The sequence below is a fragment of the Euleptes europaea genome, chromosome 12 (assembly GCF_029931775.1).
Source record: "Euleptes europaea isolate rEulEur1 chromosome 12, rEulEur1.hap1, whole genome shotgun sequence".
In the NCBI taxonomy this organism is placed as follows: Eukaryota; Metazoa; Chordata; class Lepidosauria; order Squamata; family Sphaerodactylidae; genus Euleptes; species Euleptes europaea.
The window spans coordinates 4386067-4409549 of NC_079323.1; the positions used below are offsets into that span (position 1 = coordinate 4386067).

At 48.9% G+C, this 23483-nt stretch overlaps 1 protein-coding gene across 1 annotated transcript in view; it reads left to right on the top strand.

Moving 5' to 3' along the window:
- The window catches only part of GDPD5 (glycerophosphodiester phosphodiesterase domain containing 5), an 85437-nt gene extending 64147 nt beyond the window's left edge, over positions 1-21290 (top strand). The window contains 6 exon segments of the mRNA XM_056858456.1: positions 161-379; positions 5521-5678; positions 6624-6771; positions 9481-9563; positions 17926-18038; positions 21170-21290. Coding sequence (XP_056714434.1) covers positions 161-379; positions 5521-5678; positions 6624-6771; positions 9481-9563; positions 17926-18038; positions 21170-21285 — 837 coding nt within the window. The 3' untranslated portion in view covers positions 21286-21290.
- Positions 21291-23483: the final 2193 nt, after the last annotated feature.

Sequence of the window (23483 nt, forward strand, 5' to 3'; positions counted from 1 at the left end):
CAGGCAGGATGGTGCTGCTGCAGTCTTGCTTGTGGGCTTCCTAGAGGCACCTGGTTGGCCACTGTGTGAACAGACTGCTGGACTTGATGGGCCTGGATCTGTTCCAGTGTGACCTTTCTTATATTCTCAAGCCGTTATGTTGATATTTCTGTCTTCCCAGGACGACCCCTTCTGGACCGCCAACTCTTTCTCGTCTTCCGATGCCAAACAAGCCAGAAACCAATCCATTTGTAAGTTGGCTGACATGCTGGAGTTGATCCGGGACAACGCCACCGTTCTCTTGAACCTCCAGAACGTCCCCTGGGACCATCCGTTCCACAGCACTTTCCTCAACATCACTCTGGAGACGGTTCTCAGTTCGGGCATTCCGCAACAGGCGGTGAGTTCTGCGTCTTTTTTGTCGGTAGATGCTGGGAAATCTCAGGGAAAGCCAGCATGGTGTAGTGGTTAGGAGCGGTGGGCTCCAATCTGAAGAACCGGGTTTGATTCCCCACTCCCTACACAAGCGGTGGACTCTGATGTGGTGAACCGGGTTCGATTCCCCACTCTTCCACATGAAGCCAGCTGGGTGACCTTGGGCTACTCACAGTTCTCTCTGAACTCTCTCAGCCCCACCTACCTCACAAGGTGTCTGCTGTGGGGAGGGGAAGGGAAGGTGATTGTAAGCCGCTTAGAGACTCACATGAAGCTGCCTTATACTGAATCAGACCCTTGGTCCATCAAAGTCAGTATTGTCTACTCAAACCGGCAGCGGCTCTCCAGAGTCTCAGGCAGGGGTCTTTCACATCTCCTACTTGCCCAGTCCCTTTCACTGGAGATGCCGGGGATTGAACCTGGGACCTTCTGCATGCCAAGCAGATGCTCTACCACTGAGCCACAGCCCCTCACCCCTTAAAGGTAGAGAAAATCGGGGTATAAAAACCAATTTCTTCTTTGTCAGTCAGAGGAGCAGACAGTATCAGGGCTAGAGAGGAGCTAACAGCATAAGCGGCTTCTTATCCGTGTTGCTGTAGTTTGCTCTTCAAAGCCCAGCAGAGACCAAATTCCATTATAAACATTTAAGGCTCAGCCTCTCTGTCTATAGCTGATTCCGCAAATAAATTTAGTCAGAGCTGCTACCATTTCGGGCATTGCACGAATAGCCCCAACGTAGAGTATTAGTCTTTAGCCTTCTCAGATCGTCTTTCACCCCACGTAATCCCAGGCAATCGGGGATCACGGTGTCATGTAAGCAGTCAGACAATCCCAGCGGTACTACTGCTGCCAAATGAAACTGTTGCACTGCCACTGAGAGCCAGCGTGGTGTAGTGGTTAAGAGCGGTGGTTTGGAGCGGTGGACTCTGATCTGGAGAACCGGGTTTGATTCCCCACTCCTGCACATGAGTGGCCGAGGCTAATCTGGTGAACTGGATTTGTTTCCCCACTCCTACACACGAAGCCAGCTGGGTGACCTTGGGCTAGTCACAGCTCTCTTAGAGCTCTCTCAGCCCCACCTACCTCACAGGGTGTCTGTTGTGAGGAGGGGAAGGGAAGGTGGGGAAGGGAAGGTGATTGTAAGACAGTTTGAGTCTCCCTTAAGTGGTAGAGAAAGTCGGCATATAAAAACCAACTCTTCTTCTTCTTCTTCATTGGTGTGTGGTGTGCTTTGTTTGGCTAAATGGTGTAATGCTGGGAGTGTCAGGAGAGGCCTGGAGAGTCCCATACTCAAGTTCCTAGGAAGCTCACTGAGTGAAGAAGAGTTGTCGTTTTTATATCCCAATTTTCTCTACTTTGAAGGAGTCTCGAATCAGCTTACAACCGCCTACCCTTCCTCTCCCCACAGCAGGCACCTTGTGAGGTAGGTGGGGCTGAGCGAGTTCGGAGAGAACTGTGACTAGCTCAAGATTACCCAGCTGGCTTCATGTGGAGTGGGGAATCGAACCCACTTCTCCAGATTAGAGTCTGCCACTCATGTGGAGGAGTGTGGAATTGAACCTAGTTCTCCAGATTAGAGTACGCCGCTCCTAACCACTGCGCCACACTTGGCCAGTCACATCCTCTCAGCGTAACTTTTCTCACAGGGTTGTTGTGAGGATAAAAATGGAGGAGGAGAGAACCATATACGGCAGCCCTTCCTCAGAGGAACAGTGGGACAAAAATGTCACAGCTAGATGGTGGCCTTCTCTTCCAGCTGGAGGTTCCATTCCTCTCTTGGAGGAGATTCAAGACTTTCCAATTAAGGGTGTGAGTTTTTGTGGCCGACGTTGTGTTAAAAGCCTGAATCGAGCAATAATCCCACACACGGAACAATTATCCTGGGGGAAGGCTCTGAATATAGATTCCATCTGTCTTTCTCCGGAGCGATGCTTGCCCCCAGATTTCAGCCAAACAAACGGCTGCTGCAGTAAATTGTTGTTCTGGTCGATTGCCTCAATCTGTCATTTTTCTTTCCCCCCCCATCCCTTTTTAAGCAGAATGTGCTCGTTTCCAAGTTCCTTCACAATAGTTTTATACGTCAGTGTGGAAAGCAGTGCTGCAGCTAGCGCGCAGAAGCCCACATCTCGCACTGGCTGCCCCGGCTCCCCTGAACACCCCCTCTTGCCATGTGACAGAGAAAAGTAAGAAGGGTGTGATTGCGGGAAGGCGGGGAAACGGTCTGAGACAGCAAATAGATCTTTTGCAACCCAGAGCTCAGTGGAGTTTCCTGCTTGCCATCTGGTGGAAATACTGAGAAGAAGAGTTGGTTTTTATATGCTGCCTTTCTCTACCATTTAAGGGAGAATCAAACCGGCTTACAAACACCTTCCCTTCCCCTCCCAACAGTGGACACCTTGTGAGGTAGGTGGGGCTAAGAGAGCTCCAGGAGAGCTGTGACTAGCCCAAGGCCACCCAGCTGGCTTTGTGTGGAGGAGTGGGGAAACCTCTGCCTCTCATGTGGAGGAGTGGGGAATCAAACCCGGTTCTCCAGACCAGAGTCCACCGCTCCAAACCACCGCTCTTAACCACACCACGCTGGCTCTCTGAGAGGCTCCCTGATAGATTACCCTAGGGGTGTCAAACATAAGGCCTGACGGCTGGATCCAGCCACTTGAGAGCTCTTATCCGGCCCGTCAGCCAGCCCCTCTTTATACTAAGTACGTACCAGCATGTACTCCTGTGCGACATGGTATTATCTTATGCTGGATCATAGCTGTGGCGAGGCCTGTCAGCACTCATAGTTCTGCCCGCTCCCCCCGAACCACCACTAACACCAAATGGAAATTCTAGTGCATTTCCTCGCTGCCTTGAGGGCAGACATTTCCCTCTCTCCAATTTGCGCTCCAGTGATGCCAGAAGAGAATCGCCTAGACCCCTCACCGGCCAGCAGTGGTTTGTAACGGAAGAGTCAGCCCAATTTTAGAGTTTATGAAGCAGAGGGAAAAGATCATAGGAACATAAAGAAAGCCCTGCTGGATCAGACCCAGGCCCATCAAGTCCAGCGGTCTGTTCACACAGTGGCCAACCAGGGGCCTCTAGGAAGCCCACAAGGAAGACAAGTGCAGCAGCAGCACCATCCTGCCTGTGTTCCACTGCACCCAAAATAATAGGCATGCCCCTCTGATCCTGGAGAGAATAGGTATGCATCATAACTAGGATCCATTTTGACTAGTAGCCATGGATAGCCCTCTCTTCCATGAACATGTCCACTCCCCTCTGAAAGCCTTCCTAGTTGGCAGCCATCACCATAAGAAAAACCCTGCTGGATCAGACCAAGGACCATCAAGTCCAGGAGTCTTTTCACGCAGTGGCCAACCAGGTGCCTCTAGGAAGCCCACAAGCAAAGACGACTGCAGCAGCGTTATCCTGCCTGTGTTCCACAGCACCTAATGTAACAGGCATGCTCCTCTGATCCTGGAGACAAAAGGTGTGCATCATGACTAGTCTCCATTTTTACTAGTAGCCACTGAGAGCCCCATCCTCCATGAACAGGTCCACTTCCCTCTTAAAGCCTTCCAAGTTGGCAGCCATCACCACATCCTGGGGCAGGGAGTTCCGCAACTTAACTATGTGTTGGGTGAAGAAATACTTCCTGTTATCTGGTGAAGCCTGCTGGGTGACCTCAGGCTAGTCACAGTTCTCTCTGAACTCTATGAGCCCCACCTACCTTGGAAGGTGCCTTCTGTGGGGAGGGAAGGTGATCGTAAGCCGCTTTGAGGCTCCTTAAAGGTAAATGTGGGATATAAAAAGCAAATCTTCCTCTAAATGGGGTTTATCAGTCGCTTCAGGAACTACTAGTTGAGAGGGCGGGGGGTAGAGGGAGGAAATCCCCTGGAAATCTTGTTGGTCTTCAAAAGGCTACTGGACTCTAGTGTTCCTCTGCTACTGCAGACCAACACGGCTACCCACCTGAAACAATTTTGTCCTGTATTTTTCCTCCTGTCATTTTATTTTATCTCATTCTTCCTTCAAGAAGCTTAGGGCGATTGGGGTGGTTTTCTCCCTTCCTCTGTTCTGCCTTCACAACAGTCCTGCCAGGTAGGCTAGGATGAGAGAAAGTGACTGGGGTCCAGGCCACCCTGCGATAGACTTGGCCAAGTGAAGCTTTGCGTCCCCAGGCTACCGAGTCCTTGACTAGCCCTCTAATCACTATGCCACGCTCTCTCTCTCATTTTTTACTTAAAGTTGGGTCTCCATTAAAGATTTAATTGGGAAGACATGGGGGCAATTACCGATAATGGAAATTGTTTCCATTTGTGAAGGCTGCTCTGCGTGGGAGAAGATTAAAAAGCATTGAAGAGAACTCAAGCTGATCTTGTTGCTTAACCGGAGCAATATTATGTTTCAGGATGTCAGTTGGTTCAACAATATTCTTAATATTTATAGCACCGGTGTAATTAGAAGTTGAGGTATTTTGAGAAACATTCGGTGTTTTTAGTAGAAAAGAGCAAGAGTCCAGTACCACCTTAAAGACTAACAGAATTTCTGGCGGGATATGAGCTTTCCTCAGATACAGCTAGAATGTGATTCCATCTATCCTTAAGTAGAGAAGAGTGAATTCAGACATCCAATGGCAATGTGTAAATGTCAAAAGCAAGTAAATGACATTAGCAGGCGTGATTGGATTAGGTGTCATATGCAAAGGGGTTGTAGGCATGGAGAAATCAGCATTGGTAATGAGACAGGAATCCCAGGTCTCTATTCAATCCAGGAGAATGCATTGTCTTGAGCTTCATTATTAGTGGTAATTCAGCAGTCTCCCTTTCTTATCTCCCTTTGAAATCCCTTTGTAAGAGATCTGCTCCTCTTATATAAGCAACTGAATGTTCTGGAAGGTTAAAATGTTCCCCCACTGGTTTCTGAATTTTGTGGTTTGTGATGTCAGACCTATGTTCATTCAAACTTTGTCGTAGGGACTGACCCATTTGTCCAATGTAGAGGGTGGAAGGGCGAAGCTCATACCTCACCAGAAATTTTGTTAGTCTTTAAGGAACTACTGGACTCCTGCTCTTTTCTACAGCTACAGACAGACTAACACGGCTACCCATTCCTTGCTCCTCCCAGGTGATGTGGCTGCCTGACACGGAGCGAAAGCTGGTTCAGCAGGTTGCCCCTGGGTTCCAACAGACCACCGACGCCAAGGCTGATGCCCAAAAATTGCGGGATGAAGGCTTCCGGAAACTGAACCTTCGGTACACCAAGGTCACCGGTGAAGATATCAGGTTCTGCTTTTTAGCTTCTGCTGCAAAATGTACTCATTCTAAGTTATTTCATGCATTCAATTTGTAGTCCACCTTTCTCACTACAGCGTGGTGCAGTGGTTAAGAGCGGTGGTTTGGAGCGGTGGAGTCTGATCTGGAGAACCGGGTTTGATTCCCCACTCCTCCACATGAGCGGCGGAGGCTAATCTGGTGAACTGGATTTGTTTCCCCACTCCTACACACGAAGCCAGCTGGGTGACCTGGGGCTAGTTACAGCTCTCTCAGCCCCACCTACCTCACAGGTTGTCTGTTGTGGGGAGGGGGAAGGTGATTGTTTCTTAAGTGGTAGAGAAAGTCAGCATATAAAAACCAACTCTTCTTGGTGTAGTGGTTAAAAGTGGTAGTGTAATGGTTAATAGTGGTGGTTTGGAGCAATGGACTCTGTTCTGGAGAACTGGGTTTGATTCCCCACTCCTACAAATGAAGCCAGCTGGGTGACCTTGGGCTAGTCACACTCTGTCAGTCCCACCTACCTCACAGGGTGTCTGTTGTGAGGAGGGGAAGGTGATTGTAAGCTGCTTTGATTGTTCCTTAAGTGGTAGAGAAAGTTGGCATATAAAAACCAACTCTTCTTCTAATCGCCTTCCTCTTCCCACAACAGACACCTTGTGAGGTAGGTGGGGCTGAGAGAGTTCGGAGAGAACTGCAACTAACCCAAGGTCACCAAGCTGGCTGCATGTGGAGGAGTGGGGAAACAACCCCAGTTCACCAGATTAGAGTCCGCCGCTCATGTGGAGGAGTGGGGAATCGAACCCATTTCTCCGAACTAGAGTCCTCCACTCCTAACTACTGCACCACGCTGGCTCTATTACTAGAATGCACTGCTGAACGTTTCTATTTTGCTGGATGATAGAAACAGGGGAGCCCCTGGCTGCTTCTAAGACCTGGTCTTTCCCCCTCCAACAGGGAGTACGCAGCTGCTAATCTGAGCGTGAACCTGTACATTGTGAACGAGCCATGGCTCTTCTCCGTCCTGTGGTGTGCCGGAGTTCAGTCCGTCACCTCCGATAACTCTCACACCCTCAGCAGGCTGACTTCCCCCGTCTGGCTAATGGTAAGTGGGCTTAGTTTTGCCAGAGTTTTTTCTCTGGTCTGTTCCGAGCACTTGGAGTGTTGGTGGTGGGTGGGCAACCGTGGTTCCCCCGCCAACTCTGCAAAGGTAGGTCATGCCTTAACCTTCCATGGGGCATCTGGCTGCCCACTTTTGAAGACGGGATGCAGGTTAAGGTAACTCTTTGGTGTGGATGCGGAGGGCAATTCTTACACTGGGGGTTGCAAGGAGGGAGGGCTGCCAATTCCCGGATGGGAAATTCATGGAGATTTAGGGGGTGGAGACGGGGGAGGGAACTTCATTGAGTATAATGCTACAGAATTCGTTCTCCAAAGCAGCCATTTTTCCCAGGGGAACTGACCTCTGTCATCTGGAGATCTGTTGTAATTTCAGGTGATCTGCATGTCCCACCTGTAGGTTGGCAACACATGAGTGTTCTACTGAGTCAGACCCCTGGTCCATCAAAGCCAGTATCGTCTACTCAGACCGGCAGCGGCTCTCCAGGGTCTCAGGCAGAGGACTTTCACATTACCTACTCACATGGTCCCTTTAACTGGAGATACCGGAGATTGAACCTGGGACCTTCTGCATGCCGAGCAGATGCTCTACTACTGAGCCAAAGCTCCTCCCCACAGTTCTCCATGGTTTCAGGCTGAGGTCTTTCACATCACCTGCCACTTGATCCTTTTAGCTGGAGATGTTGGGGATTGAACCTGGGACCTTCTGCATGCCGAACAGATGCTCTACCGCTGAGCCACAGCTCCTCCCCTCTGGGGGCTGGAAGGAGAAGAGAGAATGTTCACCTGTAATATTGCACCAAGTATTGATCATAGAAATTGTTATAAGCTGGACAACTCCAAGGTGGGGCACCTGCTCCTCATGCAGAAAAAGGTCCCATTTTCAGTCTTGTCTCCAGTTAAAAGGATCTCAGACAGTAGCATGGAAAAGCCATTTCTCTACCCAAGACCCTGGCAAGCTGCTGCCATTCTGAGTGACTGGCACTGAGCTAGACACCCAGGGGTCTGGACCCTGTACAAGGCAGCCCCACAGATTCATAAGAACATAAGAAAAGCCCTGCTGGATCAGACCAAGATCCATCAAGTCCAGCAGTCTGTTCACACAGTGGCCAACCAGGTGCCTCTAAGAAGCCTAAAAACAAGACAACTGTAGCAGCATTGTCCTGCCACAGCACCTAGTATATTTGGCATTCTCCTCAGATCCTGGAGAGAATAGGTATGCATTATGACTAGTATCCATTTTGACTAGTAGCCATCGATAGCTCTCTCCTCCAGGTTTATGTCCACTCCCCTCTTAAAGCCTTCAAAATTGGCAGCATCACCACATCCTGGGGCAGGGAGTTCCACGATTTAACCATGCATTGTGTGAAGAAACACTTCCTTTTGCCTGTTTTGAATCTCCCGCCTCCAGCTCCAGCAGATGACCCCCGCGTTCTGGTATCATGAGAGAGGGAGAAAAGCTTCTCCCCGTCCACTCTCTCCACACCATGCATAATTTTATAGACCTCCATCGTGTCTCCCCTTAACCAACTTCTTTCCAAGCTAAACAGCCCTAAGTGTTTCAACCGCTCCCCATAGGGCAGTTGCTCCAGCCCCCTGATGATTTTGGTTGCTTTTTCCTGCACCTTCTCAAGCTCTGCAATATCCTTTTGTAAGTGGGGTGACCAAAACTGCACACAGTATTCCACGCGTGGTCTCACCATAGATTTGTACAAGGGCAGTAATCCTTAACTGTATCTGCACTGTGACCCATTTTTCGTGTTGGATGCAGTCTACTTCCAGCAAGGCGGCATTTCTGAGCTTTCTAGAGTTTCACCACACATGTGCCTCATTACACGCAGACTGGACTACACTCTTATTTTTTCAACGGGAGGGACTTTCACGCCATTTGGGCCACATCCATTGATCATCCAAACATGCTGTCGCTCCAGCAACCTCCACTCCCTTCCTGTCCGGAATTATAAATGTGGTGGTTTCTGGGTGCCATCTAGTGGTTTGGCCTTCCTCTTAGATACATTCAGCCTCCGGCTTTTCCATCGCTTTTATTTCAATGATGAATCCGACCACCGTTTCGGATTCATTCTTTGGGGGTGGGTGGGTAAGGTGTGATTTCAATTGGTGAGGTTGTGAATTGAAGGGTGTACCTAGATTTTGTGGCTTTTTCAATTCCTGGGGTATTGATCTAATGAGGGCTGGGGAAAGGATTTCCTTCTAGCAACAGATGGTAGAAATGGCTAAATAGTAAATTATTGCATTCATCCTTATTCCCCCCCCCCAAACCACTTGCAGCTGTATTGGGGTTTTGGTCCCTCCATAAGTTCCTGGGGTATGGGTCTGTTCCCCTTTCCATCCCCTTTTGCCCCACCTAAGTACAAGTGGAGGGCAATTCCGCAGTCCTTTGTCTGTTCCCCCAGCAGGCCATAGTCCACCCGGCGTCTAGCAGGTTTTTTTCACTCAAAGATCCAGATTTTGCAGTTGGTATAAATGAGCACATTAGTGTCTCATTTGCCTAGTTTTATTATCCCAACTTCCAGAATCTGGCTGTTCCAAATGCAGTTAGGTGGAGAGAGGGTTTAGGAACTTGAGCCTGAAACCCAAGTAGAGCCCCCCATCCCCATTTAGATGGAGAGATAATCCCTGAAATGGATGTACTAACGCAAAGGTGTCTGGGCATCTTTGTCTTTTTGTCTTCCAGCCTCTGGATGAGTACTATCTAATCTGGATAACAGCCGATCTCATTTCATTTACCGTAATTGTAGGCGTTTTTATATTCCAGAAGTAAGTAGCGCCGCTGCAGGTCAACTCGCCTTTTGTTATGTGACCCTTGTTATTTGGCCCCAGCTGTGCCTTAGGGGGATGTGGAAGGGGGCCGTGGAAACAGCTGTCCGATGGTGAACACGGTCGTCGCTCTTTTGCGACTCCGCTCCACGCTGCTCTGGTACCACGAGAATCTAGAAAGCCCACAGGTACGGCACAGTAGAACTGGCCATATCCAGGGCTGCAGTGTTTCTGCAGAGGCTGTTCTCTATCCCTCCCATGTGGTTTCTCAACTCTTGCGCTACCAGAATACTGTGGAAGTGCCCCGGGGCAGGTACAAGGGAACAATGCCGCACCCATAACAGAGCACTTATCCCAGTGAAAAGAATCCAGGGGCCAGAGAAGCGCGTGGGACACACCGCTTCCAAAATATCCCATTGCCGGGAGGAGGCGATCTTGGTTCGAAACACTCGCCTTTTGTGATCGCCCCACATGTGAAAACACTAGCATGTTGAGATGGCGGATTCTTAGTTTAGACCTCCTCCTCGACGTGCCAGCTTTCCACATGCAAGAGAAGGCCTTTGACGTGAGAAGGATTTAAAAAGGAATCCTGTGCATGCGCTGTGAGGTGGTACAGGCCTACATGAGCTATACCTCTTGCCTTTTTGATTTTGGGGATTGAGCTTTGAAGGTGCCCCTTTCATGGGTGGAGGTAATAGGAATTTGAGTCCAGGACTCAGAGGCTCCTCCGGAAAGTTTACGGAGGAGAGATCTAGGAGTGACGGTGGATCGCAAAGTGTACAGGGACAGTCTGCCTTTGGAACTAGACCTCACTTTATCTTCCATGTGGCTTCTAAGGTACAGGAACCCTCACTTTAGTCCTGAGAGCAGGAGGAAATAACTATTTTGGAGTTTTGGGATTAACAGTCTTGAGAAGAACTCAGGACACAGTGATAATAGATGGTCAAAAGTGTGGGATGTCAATCGCAGACTAGTTATCCGGGCCATGCACTATGGACATTTATGCAGGGCTGTTTCCCTCATGGTCACCTCCGCCGACCGCTCCAGTGCTTTGTTTTGATTATGCATGCCTTTCCCGACTGTCCCACTCTCCCCGCACGTTTTGCCCGCGCTTTCTGGATTCTCGCTAAAACGGCATCCGAAAAACACGGGCAAAACGTGCAGAAATGGGGGGAGTGACTTTTGACGGTTGGGAAAGGCGTGCATAATCAAAACGAAGCACTGGAGTGGTTGGTGGGGGTGACTGCGAGGGAAAAGGCCCTGCATAAATGCCCCATGGACAGGACTGGCAAGTTAAAACAGTTCAGAAGCAAACCGAGATTAGATTTAATGTGTGTGCGTGCGTGGGGGGGGGGTTACAAAATCCACCCGAGGATGCCCGAAAGAAGAGAAGGCAACAGTTCCCCAACCACCATAGGCAGGACAAAGAATCAGTTGCTGGGGGTGTCCCTGCAGCTGTTCTTTCAATGTTGGGCAAGGGGTGCCAGTATCTGGTTAAGGAGGCCAGTATCCTGCTGCAGGGCAGAGGGTGGGGCTAGAAGGGACTGGCAAAGGGATGGGGTAGGACCTCACCCGCTTTAGGCTCCACCCCCTTCCATGTCATTGGTGTAAAAATGCCTTTTGTTCTCTTCTGCATTGTTAACTTTGCTAGAGGGGTGGAGAATATGTATCCCCAACGGCTTTGGAAGGGGCTCTTGTTGCCTTCTTGCCTTGTTCATTTTCTTACTGCTCTGACGTTGCATGTTCCTCCTCTCTCTTTCTCTTTTCTCCCTTTTTTCTCTCTCTTTGCTGCTGCATCTTGGCATCTTTACAGCTATCACATAATCAGGTAATTTCTGGTGCCCCATCCCACCTTCCTTCTCTTTTTTAATTTTTGTTTCCTTTTTACGGCATTGCTGCAAATATGGGCTTATCCATAGGATGGATTCCTTACGCTGGTTAAGAAATCCACTGAAGGTTCTCATTGCTGAAAGTTTTATTGCACTGTGTGCGCACGTGGGACCAGAAATTGGGTTAGGTGGTCTTTTGGTAGGATCAAAGTGTACTGCAAGCAATCCTAGGAGGCCAGAACGCCCACTCACAGAGGAGGCTACCCTCCATATATCTCTGTTTGGCTGTTCAGCTTTGCTTTGTCCCAGTAATGGGGCAGCTATCTTTCCACCTGGTGTGATTAGGTCAGTCAGTCCAGTGCAGGGGCTGGGTAAAATAGTCTATGTTCAGTGACTCTGTGTGAGTCACTGATCGGGTATGCTTCCTGTTACCCATTGTCTCAGTATGGCTGATTGTTATGGTCTTCAAAAATATTCAGAGCAAGAGTGATTTGTACCTCCAGCTCAGAAAAAAGCATGCTTCAACTAGGTTTTGGAAATATTCTTATTTTTTTAAAGCCCTCTTTGTACTCAGTGTGGTGTAGTGGTTAAGAACGGTGGTTTGGAGTGGTGGACTCTATAATCTGGAGAACCGGGTTTGATTCCCCACTCCTCCACATGAGCGGTGGACGCAAAAAGGAACTTCCTTGAGGTCTTCAGTGCAGTCCCTTCCAAATAAGGGGTGAGATTGGTTAGAACAAGGTGGTCAAACATACAGCCCACATTCTGGATCCGGCCCCTTGAGAGCTCTTATCTGGCCCGCAAGCCAGCCACCTCCCCCAGTCCTGATCTGGTCTGGCAAGGCATGGCCCAGCCTAACCAAGTGACATTTATGTCATATCTGGCCCTCATAACAAATGAGTTCAACACCCCTAGGTCAGAACTTGACTCAGGGCTTTTGAGGTTGTAGTCTTACAGAATCAGCTGCCCTCTGAGACCTGACCTTGTAGGTCATATAGAGATAATAAAAGCTAATTGGAGAAAAATGTTTTAAAGCTGTAGCCGATCTGAGGTCTCAGAGTGTCATTTGGGGGATGTAATGGGGGAACGCTCCATGAGGCATACACCTCTTGCCGCGCATGCTTCGAAAGAGGGCTGCCCGGCATGTGGAGTGGGGGAAGGGTGCTTGGGGAATTCGTGAAAAATGTTTAATCAGCATGGGGGGGTCTTTGGGTTCCTAACATTTGAGAACCACCGCTTTCAAAGGCTTGTGGGGAGTCCTGGTTGCCTGCTGCTTCCTAGCTCACGTGGGCATTTTTTTTGTGAATTTCCCCTCCCAAAGGTGCAAAATAAATGTGTTTAAATGATATGTGTTTATAGCGATTTGCTCCCCTGTATGGAAATGTTCCCATTCAATGCATATGAAAAGGGCACCATTCCCAAACGGCCCGGCTGCTGCTTTTGATGGTAGTGGGTAGTGGGTATAGTTTCTACAGATTTCACCTTCCTTCTCTCACTTCATCCAAGCTGCTTCTGCACATGCCTGTGCTTTTCAGCATGTCGCCCTCGCCCTCTCTTTCCTGCCCTCTCATGACGCGCCAATCTTCTCGACTTCTCCACAGGAAGGGCGAAAACGAGGATCTCTTGCTGCCAAACTGTCAAGATAATTTTGGGGGGGGGGTTTCAGGCATGGGGGGGTTTGGTTGTTATGTTATCTGGTCCTGATTGCCTGAAAACCCCAGCTCTTTCTAGGTTTGCTGGGAACTTGGGAGTGGGGTATGTTACATGGCGACGGATCCTGCCATGGAATGATGTGGGGCTGTGCATCGCTTCCAGGGATTCTCTCCCTGGGATGGGCCTTAACTGACTGCCACCACTCTGGTTCAAGGGCTTCCCTAGAGAGAGCCCAGAGCACCCTCCCCCTTCCAGGCAACTCCTGATGTAGGGCCGAATTTGAGGCGCGAAGAACCAGGCAGAATAAGCAAGAAAATGGCTTATTAAACAAATACCAGTAATATAAGGTTGCCAGCTCTAGGTTGGGAAATACCTTGAGACTTTGGCGGGGGGGAGCCTGAGGAGGGCAGGTTTTGGGAAAGTACTTCAGTGGGTTATAATGCCATAGAGCAGGGTTTTAAAACTCAATTGTTACAAGGGCCGGATATGACATAAATGTCCCTCAATTGAGTCGGGCCATGCCTTGCCAGGCAGGATCAAAAGTGTGTGGGGGTGACTGTCTTGCGGGCCAGATAAGAGCTCTCAAAGAGTCCAATCTGGCCCGCGGGCCCTATGTTTGACACCCCTGCCATAGACTCCACCTTCTAAAATGGTCATTGTTCCGAGGTGAACACATGAAGCTGCCTTATACTGAACCAGACCCTTGGTCCATCAAAGTCAGTATTGGCTACTCAGACCGGCAGCGGCTCTCCAGGGTCTCAGGCAGAGAGAGGTCTTTCACATCATCTATTCGCCTGGTCCCTTTAACTGGCGATGCCGGGGATTGAACCTGGGGCCTTCTGCATGCCAAGCAGATGCCCTACCACTGAGCCACGGCCCCTGATCTCAGTCACCTGGAGAGCAGTTGTAATCCCAGGAGATCTCCAGCCACCACCTGGAGGCTGTATTCAAAAAACAGCTAATAAGTGCTTACAGGAGTGTAGAATTCAAAATATGGCACTTAAACAGAAATATCCAAATCAGGAGAGTCACGATGCAAAACTTGCAGTTAGAGTAATACATTACTCTAACTGCAAGTTTTGCATCGTGACTCTCCTGATTTGGATATTTCTGTTTAATACATTACTGTTTAATACATTACTCTAACTGCAAGTTTTGCATCGTGACTCTCCTGATTTGGATATTTCTGTTTAAGTGCCATATTTTGAATTCTACCACCTGGAGGCTGGCAATCCAAAGAGGACAGAATTAAGACAGGGCAAAACTCACAAAGAAAGAAGCTGGCTGGAAAACAGCCGAGCCCCCTGACGCAACGACCTTATCGTAGTCCCTGCTCTGCTTCGATACCTGATCCCAGCAGGCCAGGCTCACCCCGCCACGTGCAGCAGATCAGCTCCCTCCAAAAGCAGCCTACCGGACCGCCGGCTTCAGGGAGTGCGCCGCCTCCTGCTGTGGGCAGGGCCTTATATGCCCTCTGTTGCAGCTCCACCTCCTCAACAGCGATTGGTGCCTGTTTTCCCTCCATTTCTCCCTCCGTCCAATCACAAGGCTCAGAGAGTGGCTAGGAAATGTAGACCTCTGGCCAAACGGATGCAGGGCCTCAGGCCTTTGTGGGAGAGAGAGAGAGGCTTCCTTGAGGCCTACAGGCCTTAAGGGCCAGGGTCAGGACAGAGCCAGTATTTAGCTGGCCTTAGGTTTAGGGTTGCCAGGTCCCCCTTCGCCACCGGCGGGAGGTTTTTGGGGCGGATCCTGAGGAGGGCGGGGTTTGGGGGACGGTCTTCAATGCCATAGAGACCAATGGCCAAAGCGGCCATGTTCTCCAGGGGGACTGATCTCTATCGGCTGGAGATCAGTTGTGATAGCGGGAGATCTCCAGCTACTACCTGGAGGTTGGCAACCCTACTTAAGTTTCTCTCTGGTGGAAAAGGTTTGGCTCCTTTGTGGAGGGAGTAACATTAGGGTTGCCAACCTCCAGGTACCAGCTGGAGATCTCCTACTATTACAGCGGATCCCCAGCCGATAGAGATCAGTTCCCCTGGAGAAAATGGCTACTTTGGCGATTGGACTCTATGGCACTGAAGTGCCTCCCCTCCCCAAACTCCAGCCTCCTCAGTCTCCGCCCCAAAAATCTCCCGCCGGTTGTGAAGAGGGATCTGGCAACCCTAAGTAACGTTAGATTGCTTACATGTACGGTTCCCGACTGCCTGGTTATGGTGGGCAATTGCCTGCCAGTCGCTTCTGCTGCCCGCCGACTCTCAGCTGGTCGGCGGGCAGAAGCAGGCGGGGGAAGGGAGGGGGAGCGTTCGCTGTCATGTACGTGATGACATCACTTCCGGTTTACGCGGAAGTTCCTGCATCGCACTGGGGAGATGCTCCAGCACCCGGGAAATTTCTATAGAAAACGCTATAGAGTATTTTCGAAAGTGCTAGAGCGTCCCTCCAGTGCAATGCCGGAACGTCCGCCTAAACCGGAAGTGACGTCATCATGTGCATGACTTCGATCGCCACCCCCAACCCAGCCTCTGTAAACCTCTTGCCGGCTGCGAGGAGAGACTTGGCAACCTTACTTACATGACTACTAGGTGGAGCTATGGAAGTCAAAGTTAGGGAGTTGGGTCTTGTGTCCTTTGCATAGAGGGCTATTACTTCTGATTTCTTAGGGCTGTGTGGGGGTTTTTTCCCCCACATTTTTTTGTGGGTTTCTGTCTGTGTTTTGGATATTCATATACAAATGTGACTGTTAATAAGGTGGTTTAGGGCTATATTTCGTTATTTAATGGAAATGTAGATAGCCACATTTCCCATCTTCATGAGAATTTTGGGGGGTCACTTCCCATTTTGTGTTTGTGCGTATGTGAGATAGAGAATCATATTTTCGTGACGTGCAGATCAAAAGGCCTAGTGGAAAACAATCTGTGGTGTCAAAGCTGCTGTTATGTCAGCTGGAAATTAAATCCTAAGTTGTTGATTTGTGACATGAGGCATGTGTGTATGTTTTAAGACAATGAAACGGGTATGAGTCTTAAATATGTTGGCTGATGAAGCGGTGTTTTGTGAGAAGATTTGTTCTCTGCTATTTCAGAGGACAAAACTAGTTCTAAAACTAGTTCTCAAATTACAAGAGGGTACATTTCAGTTGAACATTAGGAAAAATTTCCCTTGTGGAAGGGCCATGGCTCAGTGGTAGAGCATCTGCTTGGCACACCGAAGGTCCCAGGTTCAATCCCCAGCATCTCCAGTTGAAAGGACCAGGCAGTAGGTAATGTGAAAGATCTCAGCCTGAGACCCTGGCGAGCTGCCGCCGGTCAGAGTAGACAATACTGGCCAGCGGTTTCACTAGTGTTGCCGACAGGCCTGTAGAAGAATTAAAAGCCCCTGTCCCTTTAACAGAGGCGTAATGGGGTGTCATTTTCATGGCATGGAGGAAAACAACATCAGTTGGTGAAAAGAGCATGATTCGCATCCAGTGGCACCTCAAAAATCCGAAGTAATTCCAACGTATTTCGGGACTCAAAGCCACCTTCATCAACTTTGGCTCTTGAAAGCATATACCCTGGAAATCTGGTTGGTCCTTAATGTGCTGCTGGATTTCAGTCTCACGGTTGCAGACCAATGAAGCGGGAGTTCTCCAGGCTGAACCTAATTTTATTTAAGAATGAACTCAGAGAAACCCTGAAGTCTGGAGAGACAGCTTTAATAAAGAGAACAATGCATATCCTGGAAAAAGACATAACAGTTAAACACAACAAAAGACATAACAGACATATAGCATCTGCACAGACGGGAGAGAGACCGTCACCACGGAGGTCTCTCCCAACTTAATGATAAGTAGCTCAGCAATTTATAGAGATGGATAAACAATGTTCCGGTTACGCCAGTGGTTCCCAAACCTTTCGGGTCACCGCCCCCTTGGTTGCACAAACTCAACCCCAGCGCCCCCTATAAAAAGCATTATTCAAAATAGGGGTTTGCATGACTCACTAAAGAAGATAAGAACAATAAAATTTGAAAACAGTGACAATTAATTGCACATCTGTTCAAAATCAAATTGCAACTTTTTAGTTGAAATTCATTCAACAAAACTGATGAAGTTGATCCAGTGGTACCAGCTCTTCAAAGTCTGGAAAAAAATGCTGATAGTTTCCACCATATTTGCCAGCATGGGGCCATAGCTCGATCTGTTGTAAATTAGTGAACAACACTGTTGAAGGGGCCCACCTCTAGCGCCCCCTTCTGCTCCCCCCTGCTGCTCTCTTGCCTCTTAGTGCCCCCTCTAGGTAATCCCACTGCCCCCCCAGGGGGTGGTACTGCCCACTTTGGGAACCACTGCATTACACAAACCCCAAACCAGACTATTCCTAAATCCCCCCTAGCGTCATTAAGAATGGCTAGAAGCCAATTTGAGCCTTTGGCAAGTCACTTGTAAGAGGGAGTTAGTTGTATCCAGATGTTGTTGGTTTTTTCATACGAGGATGCTATGACAGAATTAAGGTTCAAGAGTTTATCGCTGCTTCTGACTACTTTGGTTCATGCCCATCGTGATCTGTATCCATGGAAGGCACCACATTTAGCTGTACAGACAGAAAGACAAACACGGCTACCCATCATGGTCTAAATAAATATGTTTTTGTTGCTGGCTTCCCATCTGGATGTGCCTAGGGACCCTGCTGAGTCCCTGTGCTCATAGAATAATGCTCTACATACAAAGGTGTGTGTGTGCTCTACATACAAAAGTGTGTGTGCGCATTCTGCGTCCAGCCCAGGGCACAGAGTACGGACCACACAAACACGGGTCAGCTAGCCGACTGTTCATCTCGCAGGGCAGAAATGGTGCCGGGAGGATCGCGGCGAGTTCATTATGCTCTGCGTTTCCATTGCAGGTGGCGTCTGGGCAGCATCAGGTCCTACAATCCTGAGCAGATCATGCTGAGCGCAGCAGTGCGCCGGTCCAGCCGGGACGTCAACATCATGAAAGAGAAACTGATCTTTTCGGGTAAGGACACGGGGGGCTTTCGTGGTTTGGATTCCGTGGAGCGAGCAAATCTGTTTCTGTCCCGGGCTCTGCGGTTGCTCAACGCTGGAGAAACGGAATCGTTTAATTCCCTTTCCTTTTTTTTTTTCCAATTTCCCAACATGCTGGAGGTGGGGGGTGCTTAGCATTAATAATGCTTAAATACTCTCATGAGAATAGCTCAGTCGAGACAGTCCAAGGATCTTTGGCATTTCTTTCTGTATGAGCTCTTGTGGAGCAGAGCTGGCTTCCTTCAGAGATTTATAACAGCAGAGCTCTGTCAAAAGCCACCTAAGCGAATTCTTGGCAGATTCGAGCTGGAGACTTTTGCCCTGTGGGCCATTGCCTAGGGCTGTTTGGATGCCACATGGCAACATCCATAAGCACAGCCCACTTTGACAGCAAAGGGGCCTTTGCAAATTAGACCCCGTCGGCAGCTCCCCAGCATCCCCCGCTGTGCAAATCGGTCTTTTGGAACTGTCTTGCAGGTCTTAGCCACTAGGTGGTGCCAGGCTTGTTGGCATTTTGTTTTCCTACCAGCAAGGTAAGAACGCCGAGATATTGAATTGCTGGGATCGCTTTAACCCGCACGGTGGAGGATCTTGGGAACGGCTGCACCTCTCTGTCTATGAGTGGATTTTGGCTTGCTCTGCTACTCCGGGACACTTTTACTAACCCCAAACCATTTCAGAGGGTATCTGTCTTGGTCTGCAGTAGCAGAGCTAGATAAGAGTCCAGTAGCACCTTAGAGACCAACAGGGTTTTCGGGGTCTAAGCTTTCGGAGAGTCAAAGCTCCCTTTGTCAGATACCCTTGGTTGAGATAACTCAGTGGTAGCTAACAAAGAGAGCTTCGAGTCTTGCTAAGATTATACCTCGAAAATCTTGTTGGTCTCTAAAGTGCTACTGGGCTCAAATCTAACCTCAAACAGCTTCATGTCTTATGCACTTCTTGCATTGCGGGGTTGTCGGCTTCACAACATAATGATCACAGGCCTCACACGAGGGGAGTTCACAGTGCCAGCTGCCCTGTTGTGGAAAGAGGGATCAAATTTAAGAGTCCACTGGAAGTCCCCAGATAGTAAAGACCTTGGTTAGATCTGATCACATCCTGGGAACCCCTTTTGAGGTTACCATCTTTGCTCTGGAAAGAGCTACCACTCTGTGAACCAGTGTGGTGTAGTGGTTAAGAGCGGTGGCCTCTAATCTGGAGAACCGGGTTTGATTCCCCACTAGGGGTGTGCAAAAAAATTTTTTGGGGGGGTAAAATTTGGGTTTGGGTTTATTGGGCCCAATTTTTTCCAGCCCTGGAAAACATTTTTTAAGCTAGAGCCCCCAAACTTGCAGGGTAGCTTTCAGGGCCTCTTCTTACAAGAACCCCCAAGTTTGGTGAAGATTGGGTCAGGGGGTCTGAAGTTATGGGTTCTGGATGAGGTTGCCCCCTCCCGCCTCCATACACAAGCAGGAAGGTAAGAGTCAGATTCTCTGTTTGCTAATTGGCTAATGCTTGTCTATGGAGGAGGGAGGGGGCAACCTCTCCAGAGCCATAATACTGGACTCCCTGACCCCATCTTCACCAAACTTGAGGGTTCGTGCAAGGATAGTCCCTGAAAGCTACCCTACAAGTTTGGGGGCTCTAACTCAAAAAATCCCCCTCCAGGAGCTTCGCAAAGCCTGGTGAGAACCTGAAAAAGCCAGAAAATTACCCGTTTTTTCTGGGGATGGCCAATTTGGCTTTGGCTTCCCCCCCAGGTTTTGGAATTCGGTAAACCCGAACCCAAAATTTACCAAAATGGCTTTTTTCGGCTTATTTTCGGTTTGGGTTTATCGATATGCACAGTCCTATTCCCCACTCCTCCACATGAGCGGCAGACTAATCTGGTGAACCAGTGGGTGACCTTGCACCAATCACAGTTCTCTCAGAACTCTCTCAGCCCCACCTACCTCACAAGGTGTCTGTTGTGGGGAGAGGAAGGGAAAGTGATTGTAAACCAGTTTGAGACTTCTAAAGTAGAGAGAAGTGGGGTATAAAAACCAGCTCTTCTTTGTCTTTTCCTTTCACCTGGTGGTGCATCGGGCATGGCATGTTTGGGTTGGGAAGAACTCAGGAATGTTGTTGCACTGGGAATTTTAATTTTCAAGTTTGTGTACGTCGAGATGAATGCAGTTGGGATGAGAATGTACATGAATGCTAGCCGGTGGACACTGGGGATAACAAGCACAGACGAACCGCATCGGGAGGGATTTTGCCCTTGCCTTCCTCGAGCCACACATTGAAAATATGCATAGTGAATGGGCGACGTATGAAATGGAGTCATTCTGCACATTTCCTGGTGTCAACTGGAGACTCTGCACATTGGCTGAGCAATGGGTGAAATCTCTGCTTATGGTGTTCATTCATGTGCATTCTTCATGCGCCCACAAAGGACAGTGATCACTTATGCTCTTTGCATAACACAACAGGCATGATGCACTTTTCTTTTAAGAAGGAAGAAGGATGTAGACAAGCTGGAACGTTTCCAGAGGAGGGCAACAAAGATGGTGAGGGGTCTGGAGACCAAGTCTTATGAGGAAAGGTTGAAGGAGCTGGGAATGTTCAGACTGAAGAGGAGAAGACTGAGAGGGGATATGAATACCATGTTCAAGTACTTGAAGGGCTGTCATATAGAGGATGGTGCCGAGTTGTTTTCTGTTGCCCCAGAAGATCGGACCAGAACCAATGAGTTGAAATTAAACCAAAAGAGTTTCCGGCTAAACATTAAGAAGAATTTCCTAACAGTTAGAGCGGTTCCTCAGTGAAACAGACCCTTGGGAGGTGGTGGGCTCTCCTTCCCTGGAGGTTTTAAAGCAGAGGCTAGATGGCCATCTGTCAGCAATGCTGATTCTATGACCTTAGGCAGATCATGCAAGGGAGGGCACCTTGGCTATCTTCTGGGCATGGGGGTGTATGGAGGGTAGTTTGGAATTTCCTGCATTGTGCAGGGGGTTGGACTAGATGACCCTGGTGGTCCCTTCCAGCTCTAAGATTCTATGATTCTATATTTCAACGTTGGTGTTGTGATTTCGCCCCTCGCCGGCCACACTACGTGAGCCTCTCCTTTGGCTTCCCTTTCAGAAATCAACAGCGGAGTGGAGGGTACGGACGAGCTGTCGTTGTGCTCCGAGAACGGCTACGCCAACGAAGTTGTCACACCCATGGACCACAGAGACGTGAAGCTACGTATCAACTGAAGGGCAGGAACCGGAGGACTCTGGAACACCCGGCTCCTTCCTGGGTGCAAGGGTTCTTCCCGGAGCAGTTGCGGATCCGGCTCCTCCCCTACTGTAGTGGACTTCCTGAGGGCGGCCTGGTGCCTCTCTGGAAACTGAAGCTGGGCTGGGATTTTTTTTTTTCCTTTTTGTAAATATGTCCCTTTTCCTGGTCCCTTTTCTTGTGTATTTGGGGCGGGAGGGTGTACATATTCCTAAGGAGGAAGCCGGCGGTCGGAAAAGCTGCCTTCTGGCTGGGCCAGCCGACGACAGTTCGGGACACGGGGACAAGCCGGTGGGTGAAAGGACCCTCTTGTGTTCTCCGCTCCCCTCCTCGGTGCAGCGATTGTTAGCCGAACCTATTTAAATATGTATGTTGTGAAGCTCTTGCGAAGTGTCGTTACTTCGTTTTTTGTTTTTTAATCTAGATGGGGGGGATTGGTTGCTAGGGTACTGAAAGCCTGTCCCCATCACAGAACCTTCTGGAAAGTGGACGACCTAAGGATAGGTTCCAATCCAAACGATCGTTCGCATCGTTGCTGTTTTCAAAATGGAGAAAGCAAGTGAGGGCAAGGTGACAGGAAGGGAGGGGTGGCAAAGTCCTGTGGTGGTCTTTGCAAAACTTCTGCCAAGAAGAAGGAGAAGAAGGAGGAGAAGAAGGAGAAGAAGAAGAAGAAGAAGAAGAGTTGGTTTTTATATGCCGACTTTCTCTACCACTTAAGGAAGAATCAAACTGGCTCACAATCTCCTTTCTTGCACGTACAGGGAGAACCAGCCTTCTAATTGTTAAGACCCCACCCCCTTTTTGGACACACAGATGGACTCGCAGACACAAAACAGGCCGATTCTCATTTCTTGTTCATGTTAATGAAGAAGAAGAGTTGGTTTTTATATGCCGACTTTCTCTACCACTTAAGGAAGAATCAAACCGGCTGACAATCACCGTCCCTTCCCCTCCCCACAACAGACACCCTGTGAGGTAGGTGGGGCTGAGAGAGCTCTAAGAGAACTGTGACTAGCCCAAGGTCACCCAGCTGGCTTCATGTGGAGGAGTGGGGAAACAAATCCAGTTTGCCAGATTAGCCTCCACCACTCATGTGGAGGAGTGGGGAATCAAACCTGGTCCTCCAGATCAGAGGCCACCGCTCCAAACCACCGCTCTTAACCACTACACCACGCTGCTGTATGCTGCCTGTTCAGAGATAACTTCTGTGTCCTAAACTTCTCCAAGTACTCAAAGGGTTGATTCACACAAAGGGTTGAGAGCCAGCATGTTGTAGTGGTTAAGAGCAGCAGACCCTAGTCCGGAGAACCGGGTTCGATTCTCAGCTCCTCCAACATGCAACCTGCTGGGTGACCCTGGGCCAGTCACAGTCCTCCGAACTCTCAGCCCCACCTACCTCACAAGGTGTCTGTTGTGGGGAGAGGAGGGGAATGTTGATTGTAAGCTGCTTTGAGACTCCTTAAAAGTAGAGAAAAAGCAGAGTATAAAAACCAACTCTTCTTCTTCAAAGATTCTGTCACTCCATCATGTATCAGTGACTTGTGAATGGTCTACACTGAAGAGGGCTTTATTTGAGGCGTCCTGAAAACTTGCTGCCTGCATTTGACCGCGCGTGGATCTCATGCATACGCAATTCATCTCTAGTGATCCTGGTATTGTCGGTTGCGTTAACGCATTGTTGGGTATCACACCGGCGTTGCACTAAAGCAATTGTTTACATTGGGATTTTCCTGTGTGGACAAGACCCAAGAGAAGAATTCAATATCCAGGAATGTAAAGTGCCTTGTACTTGTGCAGATAACAAAAGCATCGCTCTGGGTCCCAGTGCAAAAGGGGGGGAATCTGTCTGCGAATTTTGTGGGAACCACAGATATACTGAAAAATCTATAAACAGTACACCCAAGGGGGAATGAAGGTACTAGAGATATCAAAAGCAAGAGCATGCAGTAGTACCTCTTATCAAAAAAATCATTAAATACAATTGCGGATTTCTAAAGTCAGTCTTTTCAAATTAGACAAAATACAGGTTGTCAATTCACCAGGTAAAGTTGCAGTGTAATCATATGCTTAGGGAACATTCAAAGAATTCAAATTACAAATTGATATTCAAAATACAGTTCTCCAACAAATTCAGGTTGTAAATTCCACAGATAGTGTTCAGTATTATAAAAACACA